The sequence below is a fragment of the Oncorhynchus gorbuscha genome, linkage group LG15, assembly GCF_021184085.1.
Source record: "Oncorhynchus gorbuscha isolate QuinsamMale2020 ecotype Even-year linkage group LG15, OgorEven_v1.0, whole genome shotgun sequence".
Lineage (NCBI taxonomy): Eukaryota > Metazoa > Chordata > Actinopteri > Salmoniformes > Salmonidae > Oncorhynchus > Oncorhynchus gorbuscha.
Genome location: NC_060187.1, coordinates 84,721,590 through 84,740,728, shown reverse-complemented (window position 1 = coordinate 84,740,728; position 19,139 = coordinate 84,721,590). Strand labels below are relative to the sequence as shown.

The window sequence follows — 19,139 nt, the reverse complement described above, 5'->3', positions numbered from 1 at the left end:
CCTAATTAGGCTTAAAACTACAAGTATGGCGTATTTCTTGGGAGGTTAGAAGAATTGGAAATGGGAGTTGTATTTTTCTAAATATTTTGCGACCCAGATGTTTGTGGTCTGACGGAACACTTTCGGGGACAAAACTTCTAGAGTGAGAGAGTCAGGAAGATACTGATCAGATGAACAAATAACTATTAAAAAAATAATAAAATAAAAATATACATTCATTGTCCTAATGTTGTCAGTTGCTAAATGCATATTTTTCTCAATTTTTCCGTGATTTCTAACAGAGTAAGGTAAGTTGCATCATCGTTAACGTTAGTTATGCAGGCTAGCCTGCTAGCTAACCATCAAACTCAATGCACCGATAGCTAACCATCAAACTCAATGCACCGATAGCTAACCATCAAACTCAATGCACCGATTTCTTATTGACCTGTTAGTGACATGCTGATTTTGCCCTGTGCATGTGACTAATCATCTAATCTAAATCTAATATTTTCGCCTGCATAAAGTCATGGCAGCTACACAGATTCAGGCAGGATATGTATTGTAGTCTGTTATTGACTCTCCAGCTGTTTCAGTTGTTTTGTGTATTTTTACCAAATCTTTACCGAGGCTACAATATTAAGAAAAAAATATTCTAACAACTGCTAAATTACTGAAATAATACAGTATGTTGTGTTACTTATTACACAGTTATTACTTAACACTTCACAAGTTACTACAGTCGTAGAAAAAATATTACAGTCAGATAGTTTTGGGACAGAACAACGGTAGACTGTGTATCCAGTAGACAGACTCCCGATGTTCTGTCCTAAAACTAACAGTCAGAGTGCAGCGTCCAAAATACCACAGTCGGCTGTAGTTACTGCTCTTTTAACTGCAATTTGTAAACGGAAATATTTTTTTTGTAAGGGGTGTAACAACATACAGGTAGCAGACACTGCTTGATACAAAAATGTAATTCTCAGTAGCTTAGTATGCGCTGCCTCTGTTGTTTGGATGGGAAGTGGACAGACAAGAGACTCGTGGGATAGAAATACAGGGACTCTGTGTCTGAGCAGTTGTGAGCAGTTGTGATGTATCTCTATCTATCTATCTATCTATCTATCTATCTATCTATCTATCTATCTATCTATCTATCTATCTATCTGTCCACCTTGTCTCTATCTCTGTCCATTTCTCCCTCTGCTCTTCCTGCTCTGAACAAGTCTATCATAAAGCACAGTAGTTGGCATAGTTGGCAGGGTGTCTGTGTATGTTGGCAGCGTTGCTGTGAGCAGGTGGGCAGGTCTCAGTGTGAGAGATCCTCTCTCTCTCTCTCTCTGTAGGATCCAGGATCAGGGTAGGCAGGGGACCTGGACGTGCAGCCAAGCCCACCAAGGATGCACTGAGCTGGGGAACATCTGTTGAGGCCTCCCCCTAGCACTGCCATGGTAAGAGTCTAAAACACACACACCAGCGCATACATCCTCCTCTCAATGATTCATTCTAATGTGACCATAGTGTTATCCTTCTCACTACTGTCTAAGGGGTCATGTATAACCATGTTTGTCATTGCCTGTGTGTGTGTGTGTGTGTGTGTGTGTGTGTGTGTGTGTGTGTGTGTGTGTGTGTGTGTGTGTGTGTGTGTGTGTGTGTGTGTGTGTGTGTGTGTGTGTGTGTGTGTGTGTGTGTGTGTGTGTGTGTGTGTGTGTGTGTGTGACACTGACTGTGTGCGGTGTGTGTGTGTGTGTGTGTGTATTTCATAATTGTTAAGTAGATTAAATGTTGAATTGAATCCCAGCATTAATATTTGATGTGGTAAAGCTGTCCATAGGGGGTTCCCACTTCCCATTGTGTCAGCAGCTCATAGATGGAGACAGGTGTGGTTGTGTGTGTGTGTGCTTACTGTAATAGCTGAACTATCCCATTTCCCGGGATAAAAAACTGTGAGAAACCGGTAAATTCTAATACATTATTTCTATGAACAGCATTATGTGAAATGGATCTGTTAAATTATATGCAGTATCTAAATCTGGCTTATCTACGGCCTTCTGTGCTCTCCTATCTGCATGATCAATAATTAACGCTCAGGGTGGGGGCAGCCCTGTGTGGAGCACAGTTCACAATGAATGCATGTATCATCTCATCAGCTGTAACTTTTTTTCTTGAGAGAGGGAAATTTGCTTCAACATAGCCTATGGTACAGTAATATTAGACCTAATACATCTGAATGATAGATTAATATGAATGTATTGCTAATTTACACATCTCCATCTGGCTTTCGGGGTCACCTTATTGTATAGATAAACATATTTTTTTGTAGCTGCAGAGTTTTAAAACAGTTATCACTCTAATATCTTTGCTTTAAATCAGTGCGGAAGCGAGCACTCTTTGTTAAAGTATTTATCTCTTTCAATCAATTCCATTCAAATTGCATCCAAAATAGATCGTCCTTAAGATTGTTGGACAGTTCACCATTCTCTTAGGCAATTACACAGCTGCTCTCCTCTGGCCTCTCCCCTTCTTAACTTTTGTGGAGTCCCAGGAAAAGCTAGAATAGCTTGTTGGCCATTTTTTCCAGCATTACTTATACTAAGAGACTATTCTAAGAGGGATGCAAGCTGGCTCTTGTTTGCTGAATGTTAAATAGAAGGAAGAGAATGCACGATGGTGATAGGCTAAAGCAGTTATTTATTCAGACCCATTACCATTCAATCCTAGTGAAGTGAAAGCCGCCTGCCTCCTCTGGTAGTCTACTATATTATTCAAACATGTCATTACAATAATGAAGATAAGGACAAAAAAACCTATTTAATTTAACTGTTGAGAGCGAGGAAGGAATGAAGCAACAATAGAGAAAGGAGGATGTAGCCTAATACACACAAAATGTGGGGAAATATTATGAAAAGTTAATGCATCAGCCTACTAATTATACAAATCTAAAATAGGCCCTATTATGACTCAAAATGTAAATACATTCTCTAGCCTATACATTTGTAGGCTGCATGTCCTGCACTAGCATTGCGTGTTCTTCATGGTTTGAAAGAGGTGTGTAATTTCAGTCCATTATACAATACAGTACATAAATACAGTCCACACTCAAAAATATTACTGGAGCTTGTTTCCTTTATTTCCCCAAGACAGCATACATCTATGGGCTTAAAAAAAAAAAAATGATGAGTGTAATGTGCGGTATAGCCTATCATATGTATTGGATAACGGCATGATCATTTGGGCTTTTTTGGGCTTGGGCTCATAAAAGGTCTTTAGTGTAGGACTCGTAATATTTCTTTAATGTAAGGCTCATCTTGTTCAGGTAGCATCTAGCTTGAATATTCATGTGGATCCAAGCTAATCCAGATACGGTATATTTAAGATGTCCTGCCCCCGGGCCCTGTTCCTTTTTACCCTGTGTGCTATAAGGAGCACATCGGACTCATTTTAATTGTTGGGCCATGGGGTGGGGGCTTTTTGATGAGTTGGTCCTGGAGGTGTTGGAAACTAATCTGATTGTTGTCAGACTTGGCTGTATATAATTTGACCTTTAGAATAGCACATCATTCTGTCCGATGGTTTTCTATGCTTTAGAATGACACTTCTGGTTTGGCGGGAAATACCGGGTTACCCGGGAAAAAGGAGATTTATTCTCAGGATGGAACATTTGTAAAATACTGGGATAATATTCAACCTTAGTCTATACCAACTCTCTGTATGCTCAGAGTCATCCCTGTCACATGCTGTTCTCTTCATTCCATCTCTCCATCTTTCTCAATCTACTTTTTCTCTCATTGATTTTTTGTTTGTTTTTCCAGCTGATTATGTCCCTGTGCTCTGATTCGCCGGCGGGCACGGCTCTCTGCACTCTAATTGGACATTTAATTAGATCACAGTTTTAGCCAATTAGACTCTGAGGGGGGAGGAGGAGACTAGAGGGGCCAGAGGGGAAAGGGAGATCGAGCTCTCTCTCTCTCTCTCTCTCTCTCTTCTCTTTCTCTCGCTTCTCTCTCTCTCCAGGGGCTGTCTCATTAGTGATATAATGGGTGATTGTCACAGCAACCCTCCCCCTGTGTTACTCCCTGAGTGGTACCACCCACAGACCCAGTGGCAGGGCTTAGACCTCACTATTATTAAGCCATGGGGGGGGGGGTATTCCTGGCCTGATCAAATTACACCAAGTTTAGAGTTTTAATGTCACATACACAAGTACAGTCAAAATTTCTTTCTCGCAAGGAGGTGAACCCCAACAATGCAGTAATCAATAACAATGTAATACAAAAGTACAATTTTTCACACACAGTCTGCTAGTTCAGGCTCCACGTCTTGCTCTTGTTAAAAGTAGTGCACTACATCTGGAATAACCAGGGTGTGATATGAGACACAGCCGGGGTGTTATTGCTGTCGATGGCTCTGATTAATCTTCAATACAGTTGACAGACTGCCAGTCAGTGAGACATCGACCTGCTCACAGACATGTAGATTAGTCACACAGACACACAGGCCAAACACATAATCACACATAAACACACACAGAGTGTGAGGTTAGTGTCTTGTGGTGCAGAATGGTATTGACTCAGTGGAATGTTCTGGTATAATATCACTAGCTAATGAGGCAGAGATAAGCCTTTAGAAACACAAACAACAGATCAGATCACCGGAGGCTCCATAACATGCCAGTCAAAATCACACCTATTTATTTTTTGTACGATTATATATATATTTTTTAACAATAAAAAACATCCACATACAAATGACAGCATACAGATGCACACAAACATCAAGGTCATCACACCTGCCCGGACACACCTACTCACACCCTCATCTCCTGCGCCCGCATCGCTCGACTCCACATGGCCTGAAACTGCACCAATCACACCTATTTCTGCAAACTAAGTCTGTGTGATGATGATGATGTTGGAGGTGATGATGGTGGTGGTGTTTGATGAGTTCCTCAGAGGAGAGTAGTGTGTTTTTGAATAGTGTGATGTGAGCCAGTGTAACACCCACCCCCCTACCCCCCCTTTTCCTCCCCCCTCCAAACCTCTACACCTACCCCTCCAAACCACTACACCCCCACCCCCTCCCTCTCTGAGCTCTCGGGCTAGAAGCACAAACAACACTGACCCCCCAATGGATACCAGCACTCAGCACACACACACATACATGTACATTCACTCTCAGGTGTAAGCCCTTAGAGACAACACAGTCAATATCAATGTCCCTAGACGGTCTCACACATACCACTCACCTATCTCCCTCCCACTTCTCCACCTCCTCACCCCTCAGGAGAGATAGAGTGAAACGACCCCCTCACACACACACACACACACACACACACACTTTTTTTTATGCAGTTTCTCTGCCTCAGGATGTTTAATGTTGAGAATCCCCTTGAAGGTTCTCAAATTTGTGTGTGTGCGTGCACGCACCCACGAGCGTGCGCATCTGTGTAACTCCGTGCTGTGGTGTGTTAGCCACAGGCGCAACTCTCTGACCCCAGTATTGGTCTGATTGACAGCTGTAGTCCCACCTAATTGCATTACCCTCCCTTGTGATTGGCTCCCGGCCCTGGGGGCTCATTTGTCAGGGTGCACCATGGGTACTATGTGTCACTCAGCTCTCTCTCCCTGGTGATTGGCTGTGTTGCGCCCCAAGGCCCGACCCCCAGCCGAGTGAGAGCAGCTTATTGGTCTTTGGGGAACCAGGAAGTGCCCCAGAGACTGTGCGAGTAGACAGGGAGTCCCTATTGGCTGATATTATCGCTCCTCCCGCCTCTTTACCTGTCTATCAAAACTACATTGAAGTCCCTCAGGTCTGCCCTGCTATCAGATCACACACACACACACACACACACACACACACACACACACACACACACACACACACACACACACACACACACACACACACACACACACACACACACACACACACACACAGGTGGGTGGGTGGGTGGGTGGGTGGGTGGGTGGGTGGGTGGGTTGGTTTTTAATATGGAGCGATTTAAACTGTATTTGAATTCAATATTTTCGCATTTGTATAATGACATTGAATTTCAATTTCAGGAGTGGGTGTAGGGTGGTTTTATTACAGTTTGATCCTCAGAATCTAAAGTGTGTATGTGTGTCGCCAAAAAGGAAAAACATCAAGAAAGGCTTCAGGCTCCGCCCCCCATTGCTTACCCAGCATGCCTCAGCTCTGTCCTCCATCAAACCAGACGCCTACACACACACACACACACACACACACATATACTTTCATTCCGTGTCTCTGTTTGTATGTCTCAGCGGTTGCTATTCACTCTGTCCCAGCAGAGACCTGGTGTGTGTTCCCTGTCTCTCCTGAAGATGTGTGTGTTTTCTGTATGTGTGTTTTTGGAGGAGTGTGTGTGTGTGTACTCTGTCTAATGCTCCCGCAGTGTCTCTGAAAGGTTGTGCGGGGGTTTCTGTTGCATTGAAATCCTCCAATATAACACTGAATAAAGACTGGGCCTAAATAATGACGGCGTGAGTGAACCTGGTCGATGCATTCCACCGTGTGTTGTCTTCATGCTAATCTACAGGTTGACTCTTCAGTACCACTGATGAATGGCTGAATTAATAACTTCCTCAATTCTGTACAGAACACCATGTTTTTCCTGTCATGCTTTGTTGGAACCCAACTTTTTCAGAAGTGTGTGTGTGTGTGTGTGTGTGTGTGTGTGTGTGTGTGTGTGTGTGTGTGTGTGTGTGTGTGTGTGTGTGTGTGTGTGTGTGTGTGTGTGTGTGTGTGTGTGTGTGTGTGTGTGTGTGTGTGGGGGTGTGTGGGGCAGGGGGGTGGAGGGGGGTAGTTAGCAGCAGTCACAGAAGGATATTTTTCTTGTTAATAGAATGTTTTGTTTGAAGGTGCTGCCAGATGGCATCTGTACGACCAAAGCATGTGTAACATATTAGCATTCATTAAGTATCTGTGTTGTGTTCGTATGCATTGTGCCAGTCTACTTTGTGTGTGTGTGTAGGTTGTGTGTGTGTGTGTGTGTGTGTTTGATCCTTGGAAATTAGGAAATGACGGGAGTTTGTGGTGGATCCCAGTGAAGCCCCCATAAAAACTTTCTGTCACGGAAAATCACTTCCCATGATATGGCACACACAAACGCACGCACGCACGCACGCACACGCACACACACAGTACCTGCAGATACACATCATATCTCACACACACCCTCCACAGTAAGTAACCTCTATTACCCCCTGTGTCGGAGCAAGGCTACTTGGCAAAGCGTGAGAAAGCACTGTACATGATGGGTAATTGCTGTGCAGCACGCAGTGTCTGCATTTTACGAGGAGGGTGCAATGACGAGGTGAAGGGGGCATAGTACCCCAACCTCTTCCTCTCACTAGCTTCCCAGGACCAGGGTTGGCAGGATGGAGCAAAAAGGTGCCCGGACAACTTCCTCAATGTTCAGTTTGTAATGTAACAGATCTTTGACTGCATAGCTGCACTGTTACATTTCAAGCCAGCATTAATGATCCCTGCCTTGAATGGGCCTTCTCATGGTTAATGAATTGAGTTGGTTAGGGGCAGTAATAGATTTTGTACTTTGGGCCCCCTGGGCTAACCAACACACACACACACACACACACACACACACACACACACACACACACACACACACACACACACACACACACACACACACACACACACACACACACACACACACACACACACACACACACACACACACACACACACACACACACACAGAGGCGTTCTGCAGTATTGATGAGTTATGAAAAGACATGAGCAGAGAACCCCCCACTCCCTGTCGGGGATCCCCCCCAGCTGCTTCCTGTCTGGTTAAGTGAGGGCAGGAAGAGATTTAACTCCCACTGCAGGGGCTCACAGACACACACAGACACACACACACAGACACACACACACAGACACCCTACTATCAGCCTGTATTAACACATGCACAGAAAGTGTGTTTACCTGTATGGCCAGGTGTGTGTCTGGCTCTGACTGGATTATATGTGTTGTAGGCATCTGACCCTTCACCCCCAAACCCCGCCCCTCTGGGCTCCCAGGTCCACGCAGCCGCCGTCAATGGAGACCGGAGCGTCCTCCTCAGAATCATCACAGGTATTATACACACATACAGTGGGGCAAAAAAGTATTTAGTCAGCCACCAATTGTGCAAGTTCTCCCACTTAAAAATATGAGAGAGGCCTGTAATTTTCATCATAGGTACACTTCAACTATGACAAGACAAAATGAGAAGAAAAAAAAATCCAGAAAATCACATTGTAGGATTTTTAATGAATTTATTTGTAAATTATGGTGGAAAATAAGTATTTGGTCACCTACAAACAAGCAAGATTTCTGGCTCTCACAGACCTGTAACTTCTTTAAGAGGCTCCTCTGTCCTCCACTCATTACCTGTATTAATGGCACCTGTTTGAACTTGTTATCGGTATAAAAGACACCTGTCCACAACCTCAAACAGTCATACTCCAAACTCCACTATGGCCAAGACCAAAGAGCTGTCAAAGGACACCAGAAACAAAAATTGTAGACCTGCACCAGGCTGGGAAGACTGAATCTGCAATAGGTAAGTAGCTTGGTTTGAAGAAATCAACTGTGGGAGCAATTATTAGGAAATGGAAGACATACAAGACCACTGATAATCTCCCTCGATCTGGGGCTCCACGCAAGATCTCACCCCGTGGGGTCAAATGATCACAAGAACAGTGAGCAAAAATCCCAGAACCACACGGGGGGACCTAGTGAATGACCTGCAGAGAGCTGGGACCAAAGTCACAAAGCCTACCATCAGTAACATACTACGCCGCCAGGGACTCAAATCCTGCAGTGCCAGACGTGTCCCCCTGCTTAAGCCAGTACATGTCCAGGCCCGTCTGAAGTTTGCTAGAGAGCATTTGGATGATCCAGAAGAAGATTGGGAGAATGTCATATGGTCATATGATACCAAAATATAACTTTTTGGTAAAAACTCAACTCGTCGTGTTTGGAGGACAAAGAATGCTGAGTTGCATCCAAAGAACACCATACCTACTGTGAAGCATGGGGGTGGAAACATCATGCTTTGGGGCTGTTTTTCTGCAAAGGGACCAGGACGACTGATCCGTGTAAAGGAAAGAATGAATGGGGCCATGTATCGTGAGATTTTGAGTGAAAACCTCCTTCCATCACCAAGGGCATTGAAGACAATCTGGACCCTTTCTTTCTAAAATTATCTGCCGAAATTGTTGCCACCCCTATTATTTCAACCTCTCTTTCGTGTCGTCTGAGATTCCCAAAGATTGGAAAGCAGCTGCGGTCATGCCCCTCATCAAAGGGGGGGTAACTCTTGACCCAAACTGCTACAGACCTATATCTATCCTACCATGCCTTTCTAAGGTCTTCGAAAGCCAAGTCGAAAAACAGTTTACCGACCATTTCGAATCTCACCATACCTTCTCTGCTATGCAATCTGGTTTCAGAGCTGGTCATAGGTGCACCCTAGCCACGCTCAAGGTCCTAAACGATATCTTAACCGCCATCGATAAGAAACATTACTGTGCAGCCGTATTCATTGATCTGGCCAAGGCTTTCGACTCTGTCAATCACCACATCCTCATCGGCAGACTCGACAGCCTTGGTTTCTCAAATGATTGCCTCGCCTGGTTCACCAACTACTTCTCTGATAGAGTTCAGTGTGTCAAATCGGAGGGTCTGCTGTCCGGACCTCTGGCAGTCTCTATGGGGGTGCCACAGGGTTCAATTCTTGGACCGACTCTCTTCTCTGTATACATCAATGAGGTCGCTCTTGCTGCTGGTGAGTCTCTGATCCACCTCTACGCAGACGACACCATTCTGTATACTTCTGGCCCTTCTTTGGACACTGTGTTAACAACCCTCCAGGCAAGCTTCAATGCTGTCATGCAGGTGAAAGAGGACCCAAAAGCGACTTGGCGAAAACAGAGTCTTTAATCCAGTAAAGTAAATACAAACAAAAAACACAACTTTCACTCGAAATGACGAGGACAAACTGGAGACTCGATCTTGAACAGCAGGTGAACAGCAGGTTGCCTCGGGAAGGCACTTGAACCAGACGGACTCAGACACCTGCTCACCACGCAGCATCTGAGGAAAACATGACACGACAGGGCGATACACAAACACAGCACGGTGAATTCTAGACAAGGAACCGACAGGACAGGAACGGAACACAAAGGAAGAAATAGGGACTCTAATCAGGGGAAAGGATCGGGAACAGGTGTGGGAAGACTAAATGATTGATTAGGGGAATAGGAACAGCTGGGAGCAGGAACGGAACGATAGAGAGAAGAGAGAGCGAGAGAGTGAGAGAGGGAGGGGGAGAGAGAGGGATAGAAAGAGGGAAAGAACCTAATAAGACCAGCAGAGGGAAACGAATAGAATGGGAAGCACAGGGACAAGACAAGATAATAAATGACAAAACATGACAGTACCCCCCACTCACCGAGCGCCTCCTGGCGCACTCGAGGAGGAATCCTGGCGGCAACGGAGGAAATCATCAATGAGTGAACGGTCCAGCACGTCCCGAGACGGAACCCAACTCCTCTCCTCAGGACCGTAACCCTCCCAATCCACTAAGTATTGGTGACCCCGTCCCCGAGAACGCATGTCCATGATCTTATGTACCTTGTAAATAGGTGCGCTCTCGACAAGGACGGGAGGGGGAGGGAAGACGAACGGGGTGCGAAGAAAGGGCTTGACACAGGAGACATGGAAGACAGGATGGACGCGACGAAGATGTCGCGGAAGAAGCAGTCGCACAGCGACAGGATTGACGACCTGGGAGACACGGAACGGACCAATGAACCGCGGAGTCAACTTACGAGAAGCTGTCGTAAGAGGAAGGTTGCGAGTGGAAAGCCACACTCTCTGGCCGCAACAATACCTTGGACTCTTAATCCTGCGTTTATTGGCGGCTCTCACAGTCTGTGCCCTGTAACGGCAAAGTGCAGACCTCACCCTCCTCCAGGTGCGCTCACAACGTTGGACAAACGCTTGAGCGGAGGGAACGCTGGACTCGGCAAGCTGGGATGAGAACAGAGGAGGCTGGTAACCCAGACTACTCTGAAACGGAGATAACCCGGTAGCAGACGAAGGAAGCGAATTGTGAGCGTATTCTGCCCAGGGGAGCTGTTCTGCCCAAGACGCAGGGTTTCTGAAAGAAAGGCTGCGTAGTATGCGACCAATCGTCTGATTGGCCCTCTCTGCTTGACCGTTAGACTGGGGATGAAACCCGGAAGAGAGACTGACGGACGCACCAATCAAACGACAGAACTCCCTCCAAAACTGTGACGTGAATTGCGGGCCTCTGTCTGAAACGGCGTCTAACGGGAGGCCATGAATTCTGAATACATTCTCGATAATGATTTGTGCCGTCTCCTTAGCGGAAGGAAGTTTAGCGAGGGGAATGAAATGTGCCGCCTTAGAGAACCTATCGACAACCGTAAGAATCACAGTCTTCCCCGCAGACAAAGGCAGACCGGTAATGAAGTCTAGGGCGATGTGAGACCATGGTCGAGAAGGAATGGGGAGCGGTCTGAGACGACCGGCAGGAGGAGAGTTACCCGACTTAGTCTGCGCGCAGTCCGAACAAGCAGCCACGAAACGGCGCGTGTCACGCTCCTGAGTCGGCCACCAAAAGCGCTGGCGAATAGACGCAAGAGTGCCTCGAACACCGGGATGACCAGCTAACTTGGCAGAGTGAGCCCACTGAAGAACAGCCAGACGAGTGGAAACAGGAACGAAAAGGAGGTTACTAGGACAAGCGCGCGGCGACGCAGTGTACGTGAGTGCTTGCTTAACCTGTCTTTCAATTCCCCAGACTGTTAACCCGACAACACGCCCATAAGGAAGAATCCCCTCGGGATCAGTAGAAGCCACAGAAGAACTAAACAGACGGGATAAGGCATCAGGCTTGGTGTTCTTGCTACCCGGACGGTAAGAAATCACAAACTCGAAACGAGCGAAAAACAACGCCCAACGAGCTTGACGGGCATTAAGTCGTTTGGCAGAACGGATGTACTCAAGGTTCTTATGGTCTGTCCAAACGACAAAAGGAACGGTCGCCCCCTCCAACCACTGTCGCCATTCGCCTAGGGCTAAGCGGATGGCGAGCAGTTCACGGTTACCCACATCATAGTTGCGCTCAGATGGCGACAGGCGATGAGAAAAATAAGCGCAAGGATGAACCTTATCGTCAGACTGGAAGCGCTGGGATAGAATGGCTCCCACGCCTACCTCTGAAGCGTCAACCTCGACAATGAATTGTCTAGTGACGTCAGGAGTAACGAGGATAGGAGCGGACGTAAAACGTTCTTTTAGAAGATCAAAAGCTCCCTGGGCGGAACCGGACCACTTAAAACACGTCTTGACAGAAGTAAGAGCTGTGAGAGGGGCAGCAACTTGACCGAAATTACGAATGAAACGCCGATAGAAATTAGCGAAACCTAAAAAGCGCTGCAACTCGACACGTGACCTTGGAACGGGCCAATCACTGACAGCTTGGACCTTAGCGGAATCCATCTGAATGCCTTCAGCGGAAATAACGGAACCGAGAAAAGTAACGGAGGAGACATGAAAAGAGCACTTCTCAGACTTTACGTAGAGACAATTCTCTAAAAGGCGCTGTAGAACACGTCGAACGTGCTGAACATGAATCTCGAGTGACGGAGAAAAAATCAGGATATCGTCAAGATAGACAAAAACAAAGATGTTCAGCATGTCTCTCAGAACATCATTAACTAATGCCTGAAAAACAGCTGGCGCATTGGCGAGACCAAACGGCAGAACCCGGTACTCAAAATGCCCTAACGGAGTGTTAAACGCCGTTTTCCACTCGTCCCCCTCTCTGATGCGCACGAGATGGTAAGCGTTACGAAGGTCCAACTTAGTAAAGCACCTGGCTCCCTGCAGAATCTCGAAGGCTGATGACATAAGGGGAAGCGGATAACGATTCTTAACCGTTAAGTCATTCAGCCCTCGATAATCCACGCAGGGCGCAGAGTACCGTCCTTCTTCTTAACAAAAAGAACCCCGCCCCGGCCGGAGAGAGGAAGAAGGCACTATGGTACCGGCGTCAAGAGACACAGACAAATAATCCTCGAGAGCCTTACGTTCGGGAGCCGACAGAGAGTATAGTCTACCCCGAGGAGGAGTGGTCCCCGGAAGGAGATCAATACTACAATCATACGACCGGTGAGGAGGAAGGGAGTTGGCTCGGGACCGACTGAAGACCGTGCGCAGATCATGATATTCCTCCGGCACTCCTGTCAAATCGCCAGGTTCCTCCTGAGAAGTAGGGACAGAAGAAACGGGAGGGATGGCAGACATTAAACACTTCACATGACAAGAAACGTTCCAGGATAGGATAGAATTACTAGACCAATTAATTGAAGGATTATGACATACTAGCCAGGGATGACCCAAAACAACAGGTGTAAACGGTGAACGAAAAATCAAAAAAGAAATAGTCTCACTGTGGTTACCAGATACTGTGAGGGTTAAAGGTAGTGTCTCAAATCTGATACTGGGAAGATGACTACCATCTAAGGCGAACATGGGCGTAGGCTTCTCTAACTCTCTGAAAGGAATGTCATGTTTCCGAACCCATGCTTCGTCCATGAAACAACCCTCAGCCCCAGAGTCTATCAAGGCACTACATGTAGCACCCGAACCGGTCCAGCGTAGATGGACCGACAAAGTAGTACAGGATCTTGATGGAGAGACTTGAGTAGTTGCGCTCACCTGTAGCCCTCCGCTTACAGATGAGCTCTGGCTTTTACTGGACATGAATTAACAAAATGTCCAGCAACTCCGCAATAGAGGCACAGGCGGTTGGTGATCCTCCGTTCCCTCTCCTTAGTCGAGATGCGAATCCCTCCCAGCTGCATGGGCTCAGACTCTGAGCCAGAGGAGGGAGATGGTTGCGATGCGGAGCAGGGAAACACCGTTGATGCGAGCTCTCTTCCACGAGCCCGGTGACGAAGATCTACCCGTCGTTCTATGCGGATGGCGAGAGCAATCAAAGAGTCCACATCTGAAGGAACCTCCCGGGAGAGAATCTCATCCTTAACCACTGCGTGGAGTCCCTCCAGAAAACGAGCGAGCAGCGCCGGCTCGTTCCACTCACTAGAGGCAGCAAGAGTGCGAAACTCAATAGAATAATCCGTTATGGACCGTTCACCTTGGCATAAGGAAGCCAGGGCCCTAGAAGCCTCCCTACCAAAAACTGAACGGTCAAAAACCCGAATCATCTCCTCTTTAAAGTTCTGGAACTTGTTAGAGCAATCAGCCCTTGCCTCCCAGATAGCTGTGCCCCATTCTCGAGCCCGGCCAGTAAGGAGTGAAATGACGTAAGCAACCCGAGCTCTCTCTCTAGAGTATGTGTTGGGTTGGAGAGAGAACACAATCTCACACTGCGTGAGAAAGGAGCGGCACTCAGTGGGCTGCCCGGAGTAGCAAGGTGGGTTATTAACCCTAGGTTCTGGAGGCTCGGCAGGCCAGGAAGTAACAGGTGGCACGAGACGTAGACTCTGGAACTGTCCAGAGAGGTCGGAAACCTGAGCGGCCAGGTTCTCCACGGCATGGCGAGCAGCAGACAATTCCTGCTCGTGTCTGCCGAGCATGGCTCCTTGGATCTCGACGGCAGTGTAACGAGCGTCTGAAGTCGCTGGGTCCATTCCTTGGTCGGTTCCTTCTGTCATGCAGGTGAAAGAGGACCCAAAAGCGACTTGGCGAAAACAGAGTCTTTAATCCAGTAAAGTAAATACAAACAAAAAACACAACTTTCACTCGAAATGACGAGGACAAACTGGAGACTCGATCTTGAACAGCAGGTGAACAGCAGGTTGCCTCGGGAAGGCACTTGAACCAGACGGACTCAGACACCTGCTCACCACGCAGCATCTGAGGAAAACATGACACGACAGGGCGATACACAAACACAGCACGGTGAATTCTAGACAAGGAACCGACAGGACAGGAACGGAACACAAAGGAAGAAATAGGGACTCTAATCAGGGGAAAGGATCGGTAACAGGTGTGGGAAGACTAAATGATTGATTAGGGGAATAGGAACAGCTGGGAGCAGGAACGGAACGATAGAGAGAAGAGAGAGCGAGAGAGTGAGAGAGGGAGGGGGAGAGAGAGGGATAGAAAGAGGGAAAGAACCTAATAAGACCAGCAGAGGGAAACGAATAGAATGGGAAGCACAGGGACAAGACAAGATAATAAATGACAAAACATGACAAATGCCATACAACTCTCCTTCCGTGGCCTCCAATTGCTCTTAAATACAAGTAAAACTAAATGCATGCTCTTCAACCGATCGCTACCTGCACCTACCCGCCTGTCCAACATCACTACTCTGGACGGCTCTGACTTAGAATACGTGGACAACTACAAATACTTAGCTGTCTGGTTAGACTGTAAACTCTCCTTCCAGACCCATATCAAACATCTCCAATCCAAAGTTAAATCTAGAATTGGCTTCCTATTTCGCAACAAAGCATCCTTCACTCATGCTGCCAAACATACCCATGTAAAACTGACCATCCTACCAATCCTCGACTTTGGCGATGTCATTTACAAAATAGCCTCCAATACCCTACTCAACAAATTGGATGCAGTCTATCACAGTGCAATCCGTTTTGTCACCAAAGCCCCATATACTACCCACCAGAGCGACCTGTACGCTCTCGTTGGCTGGCCCTCGCTTCATACTCGTCGCCAAACCCACTGGCTCCATGTCATCTACAAGACCCTGCTAGGTAAAGTCCCCCCTTATCGCAGCTCGCTGGTCACCATAGCATCTCCCACCTGTAGCACACGCTCCAGCAGGTATATCTCTCTTGTCACCCCCAAAACCAATTATTTCTTTGGCCGCCTCTCCTTCCAGTTCTCTGCTGCCAATGACTGGAACGAACTACAAAAATCTCTGAAACTGGAAACACTTATCTCCCTCACTAGCTTTAAGCACCAACTGTCAGAGCAGCTCACAGATTACTGCACCGGGAAGACGCTATCCGGGGCGGTGCAGCCAACGGGTTTCTCCACGCATCGCGCCGACAGAAACAAACATCTTTCTAGTAAGAAGTGTGGCGGGGACGTATGCCTCATGACTAACGAGACATGGTGTGATGAAAGAAACATACAGGAACTCAAATCCTTCTGTTCACCTGATTTTGAATTCCTCACAATCAAATGTAGACTGCATTATCTACCAAGAGAATTCTCTTCGATTATAATCAAAGCCGTATATATCCCCCCCCAAGCAGACACATCGATGGCTCTGAACAAACTTTATTTAACTCTTTGCAAACTGGAAACCATTTATCCGGAGGCTGCATTCATTGTAGCTGGGGATTTTAACAAAGCTAATCTGAAAACAAGACTCCCTAAATTTTATCAGCATATCGATTGCGCAACCAGGGGTGGTAAAACCTTGGGTCATTGTTACTCCAACTTCCACGACGCATATAAGGCCCTGCCCCGCCCCCCTTTCGGAAAAGCTGACCACGACTCCATTTTGTTGATCCCTGCCTACAGACAGAAACTTAAACAAGAGGCTGCCACGTTGAGGTCTGTCCAACGCTGGTCCGACCAAGCTGACTCCACACTCCAAGACTGCTTCCATCACGTGGACTGGGACATGTTTCGTATTGCGTCAGATAATAATATTGACGAATACGCTGATGCGGTGTGCGAGTTCATTAGAACGTGCGTTGAAGATGTCGTTCCCATAGCAACGATAAAAACATTCCCTAACCAGAAACCGTGGATTGATGGCAGCATTCGCGTGAAACTGAAAGCCCGAACCACTGCTTTTAATCAGGGCAAGGTGTCTGGTAACATGACCGAATATAAACAATGCAGCTATTCCCTCCGCAAGGCTATTAAACAAGCTAAGCGTCAGTACAGAGACAAAGTAGAATCTCAATTCAACGGCTCAGACACAAGAGGCATGTGGCAGGGTCTACAGTCAATCACGGACTACAAGAAGAAACCCAGCCCAGTCACGGACCAGGATGTCTTGCTCCCAGGCAGACTAAATAACTTTTTTGCCTGCTTTGAGGACAATACAGTGCCACTGACACGGCCTGCAACGGAAACGTGCGGTCTCTCCTTCACTGTAGCCGAGGTGAGTAAGACATTTAAACGTCTTAACCCTCGCAAGGCTGCAGGCCCAGACGGCATCCCCAGCCGCGCCCTCAGAGCATGAGCAGACCAGCTGGCCGGTGTGTTTACGGACATATTCAATCAATCCCTATACCAGTCTGCTGTTCCCACATGCTTCAAGAGGGCCACCATTGTTCCTGTTCCCAAGAAAGCTAAGGTAACTGAGCTAAACGACTACCGCCCCGTAGCACTCACTTCCGTCATCATGAAGTGCTTTGAGAGACTAGTCAAGAACCATATCACCTCCACCCTACCTGACACCCTAGACCCACTCCAATTTGCTTACCGCCCAAATAGGTCCACAGAATGACGCAATCTCAACCACACTGCACACTGCCCTAACCTACCTGGACAAGAGGAATACCTATGTGAGAATGCTGTTCATCGACTACAGCTCGGCATTCAACACCATAGTACCCTCCAAGCTCGTCATCAAGCTCGAGACCTTGGGTCTCGACCCCGCCCTGTGCAACTGGGTACTGGACTTCCTGACGGGCCGCCCCCAGGTGGTGAGGGTAGGCAACAACATCTCCTCCCCGCTGATCCTCAACACGGGGGCCCCACAAGGGTGCGTTCTGAGCCCTCTCCTGTACTTCCTGTTCACCCACGACTGCGTGGCCACGCACGCCTCCAACTCAATCATCAAGTTTGCGGACGACACAACAGTGGTAGGCTTGATTACCAACAACGACTAGACGGCCTACAGGGAGGAGGTGAGGGCCCTTGGAGTGTGGTGTCAGGAAAATAACCTCACACTCAACGTCAACAAAACTAAGGAGATGATTGTGGACTTCAGGAAACAGCAGAGGGAACACCCCCCCCCCCTATCCACATCGATGGAACAGTAGTGGAGAGGGTAGCAAGTTTTAAGTTCCTCGGCATACACATCACAGACAAACTGAATTGGTCCACTCACACTGACAGCGTAGTGAAGAAGGCGCAGCAGCGCCTCTTCAACCTCAGGAGGCTGAAGAAATTTGGCTTGTCACCAAAAGCACTCACAAACTTCTACAGATGCACAATCGAGAGCATCCTGGCGGGCTGTATCACCGCCTGGTACGGCAACTGCTCTGCCCTCAACCGTAAGGCTCTCCAGAGGGTAGTGAGGTCTGCACAACGCATCACCGGGGGCAAACTACCTGCCCTCCAGGACACCTACAACACCCGATGTTACAGGAAGGCCATAAAGATCATCAAGGACATCAACCACCCGAGCCACTGCCTGTTCACCCCGCTATCATCCAGAAGGTGAGGTCAGTACAGGTGCATCAAAGCTGGGACCGAGAGACTGAAAAACAGCTTCTATCTCAAGGCCATCAGACTGTTAAACAGCCACCACTAACATTGAGTGGCTGCTGCCAACACACTGTCATTGACACTGACCCAACTCCAGCCACTTTAATAATGGGAATTGATGGGAAATGATGTAAATATATCACTATCCACTTTAAACAATGCTACCTTATAATGTTACTTACCCTACATTATTCATCTCATATGCATACGTATATACTGTACTCTACATCATTGACTGCATCCTTATGTAATACATGTATCACTAGCCACTTTAACTATGCCACTTTGTTTACTTTGTCTACATACTCATCTCATATGTATATACTGTACTCGAAACCATCTACTAATAATAATATAATATATGCCATTTAGCAGACGCTTTTATCCAAAGCGACTTACAGTCATGTGTGCATACATTCTACGTATGGGTGGTCCCGGGGATCGAACCCACTACCCTGGCGTTACAAGCGCCATGCTCTACCAACTGAGCTACAGAAGGACCACATTTAAGTCATTTATCATCTACTGTATGCTGCCCTGTACCATCACTCATTCATATATACTTATGTACATATTCTTTATCCCCTTACACTGTGTATAAGACAGTAGTTTTGGAATTGTTAGTTAGATTACTTGTTGGTTATCACTGC

The 19,139-nt window shown here is 47.1% G+C and overlaps 1 protein-coding gene across 4 annotated transcripts in view; it reads left to right on the top strand.

Moving 5' to 3' along the window:
* LOC123998307 (inversin-like) overlaps positions 1 to 19,139 on the top strand; it is a 62,472-nt gene that overhangs the window by 6,404 nt on the left and 36,929 nt on the right. For 3 of the 4 annotated variants that reach the window (XM_046303404.1, XM_046303402.1, XM_046303403.1), the window contains exons 2-3: positions 1,326 to 1,430; positions 8,001 to 8,100. In XM_046303404.1, the coding sequence (XP_046159360.1) occupies positions 1,428 to 1,430; positions 8,001 to 8,100 (103 nt within the window). In that variant the 5' untranslated portion in view covers positions 1,326 to 1,427. Of the gene's footprint in view, positions 1 to 92; positions 143 to 281; positions 288 to 1,325; positions 1,431 to 8,000; positions 8,101 to 19,139 lie in introns of those variants that run through there. The other variant, XM_046303401.1, reaches the window with a different exon arrangement.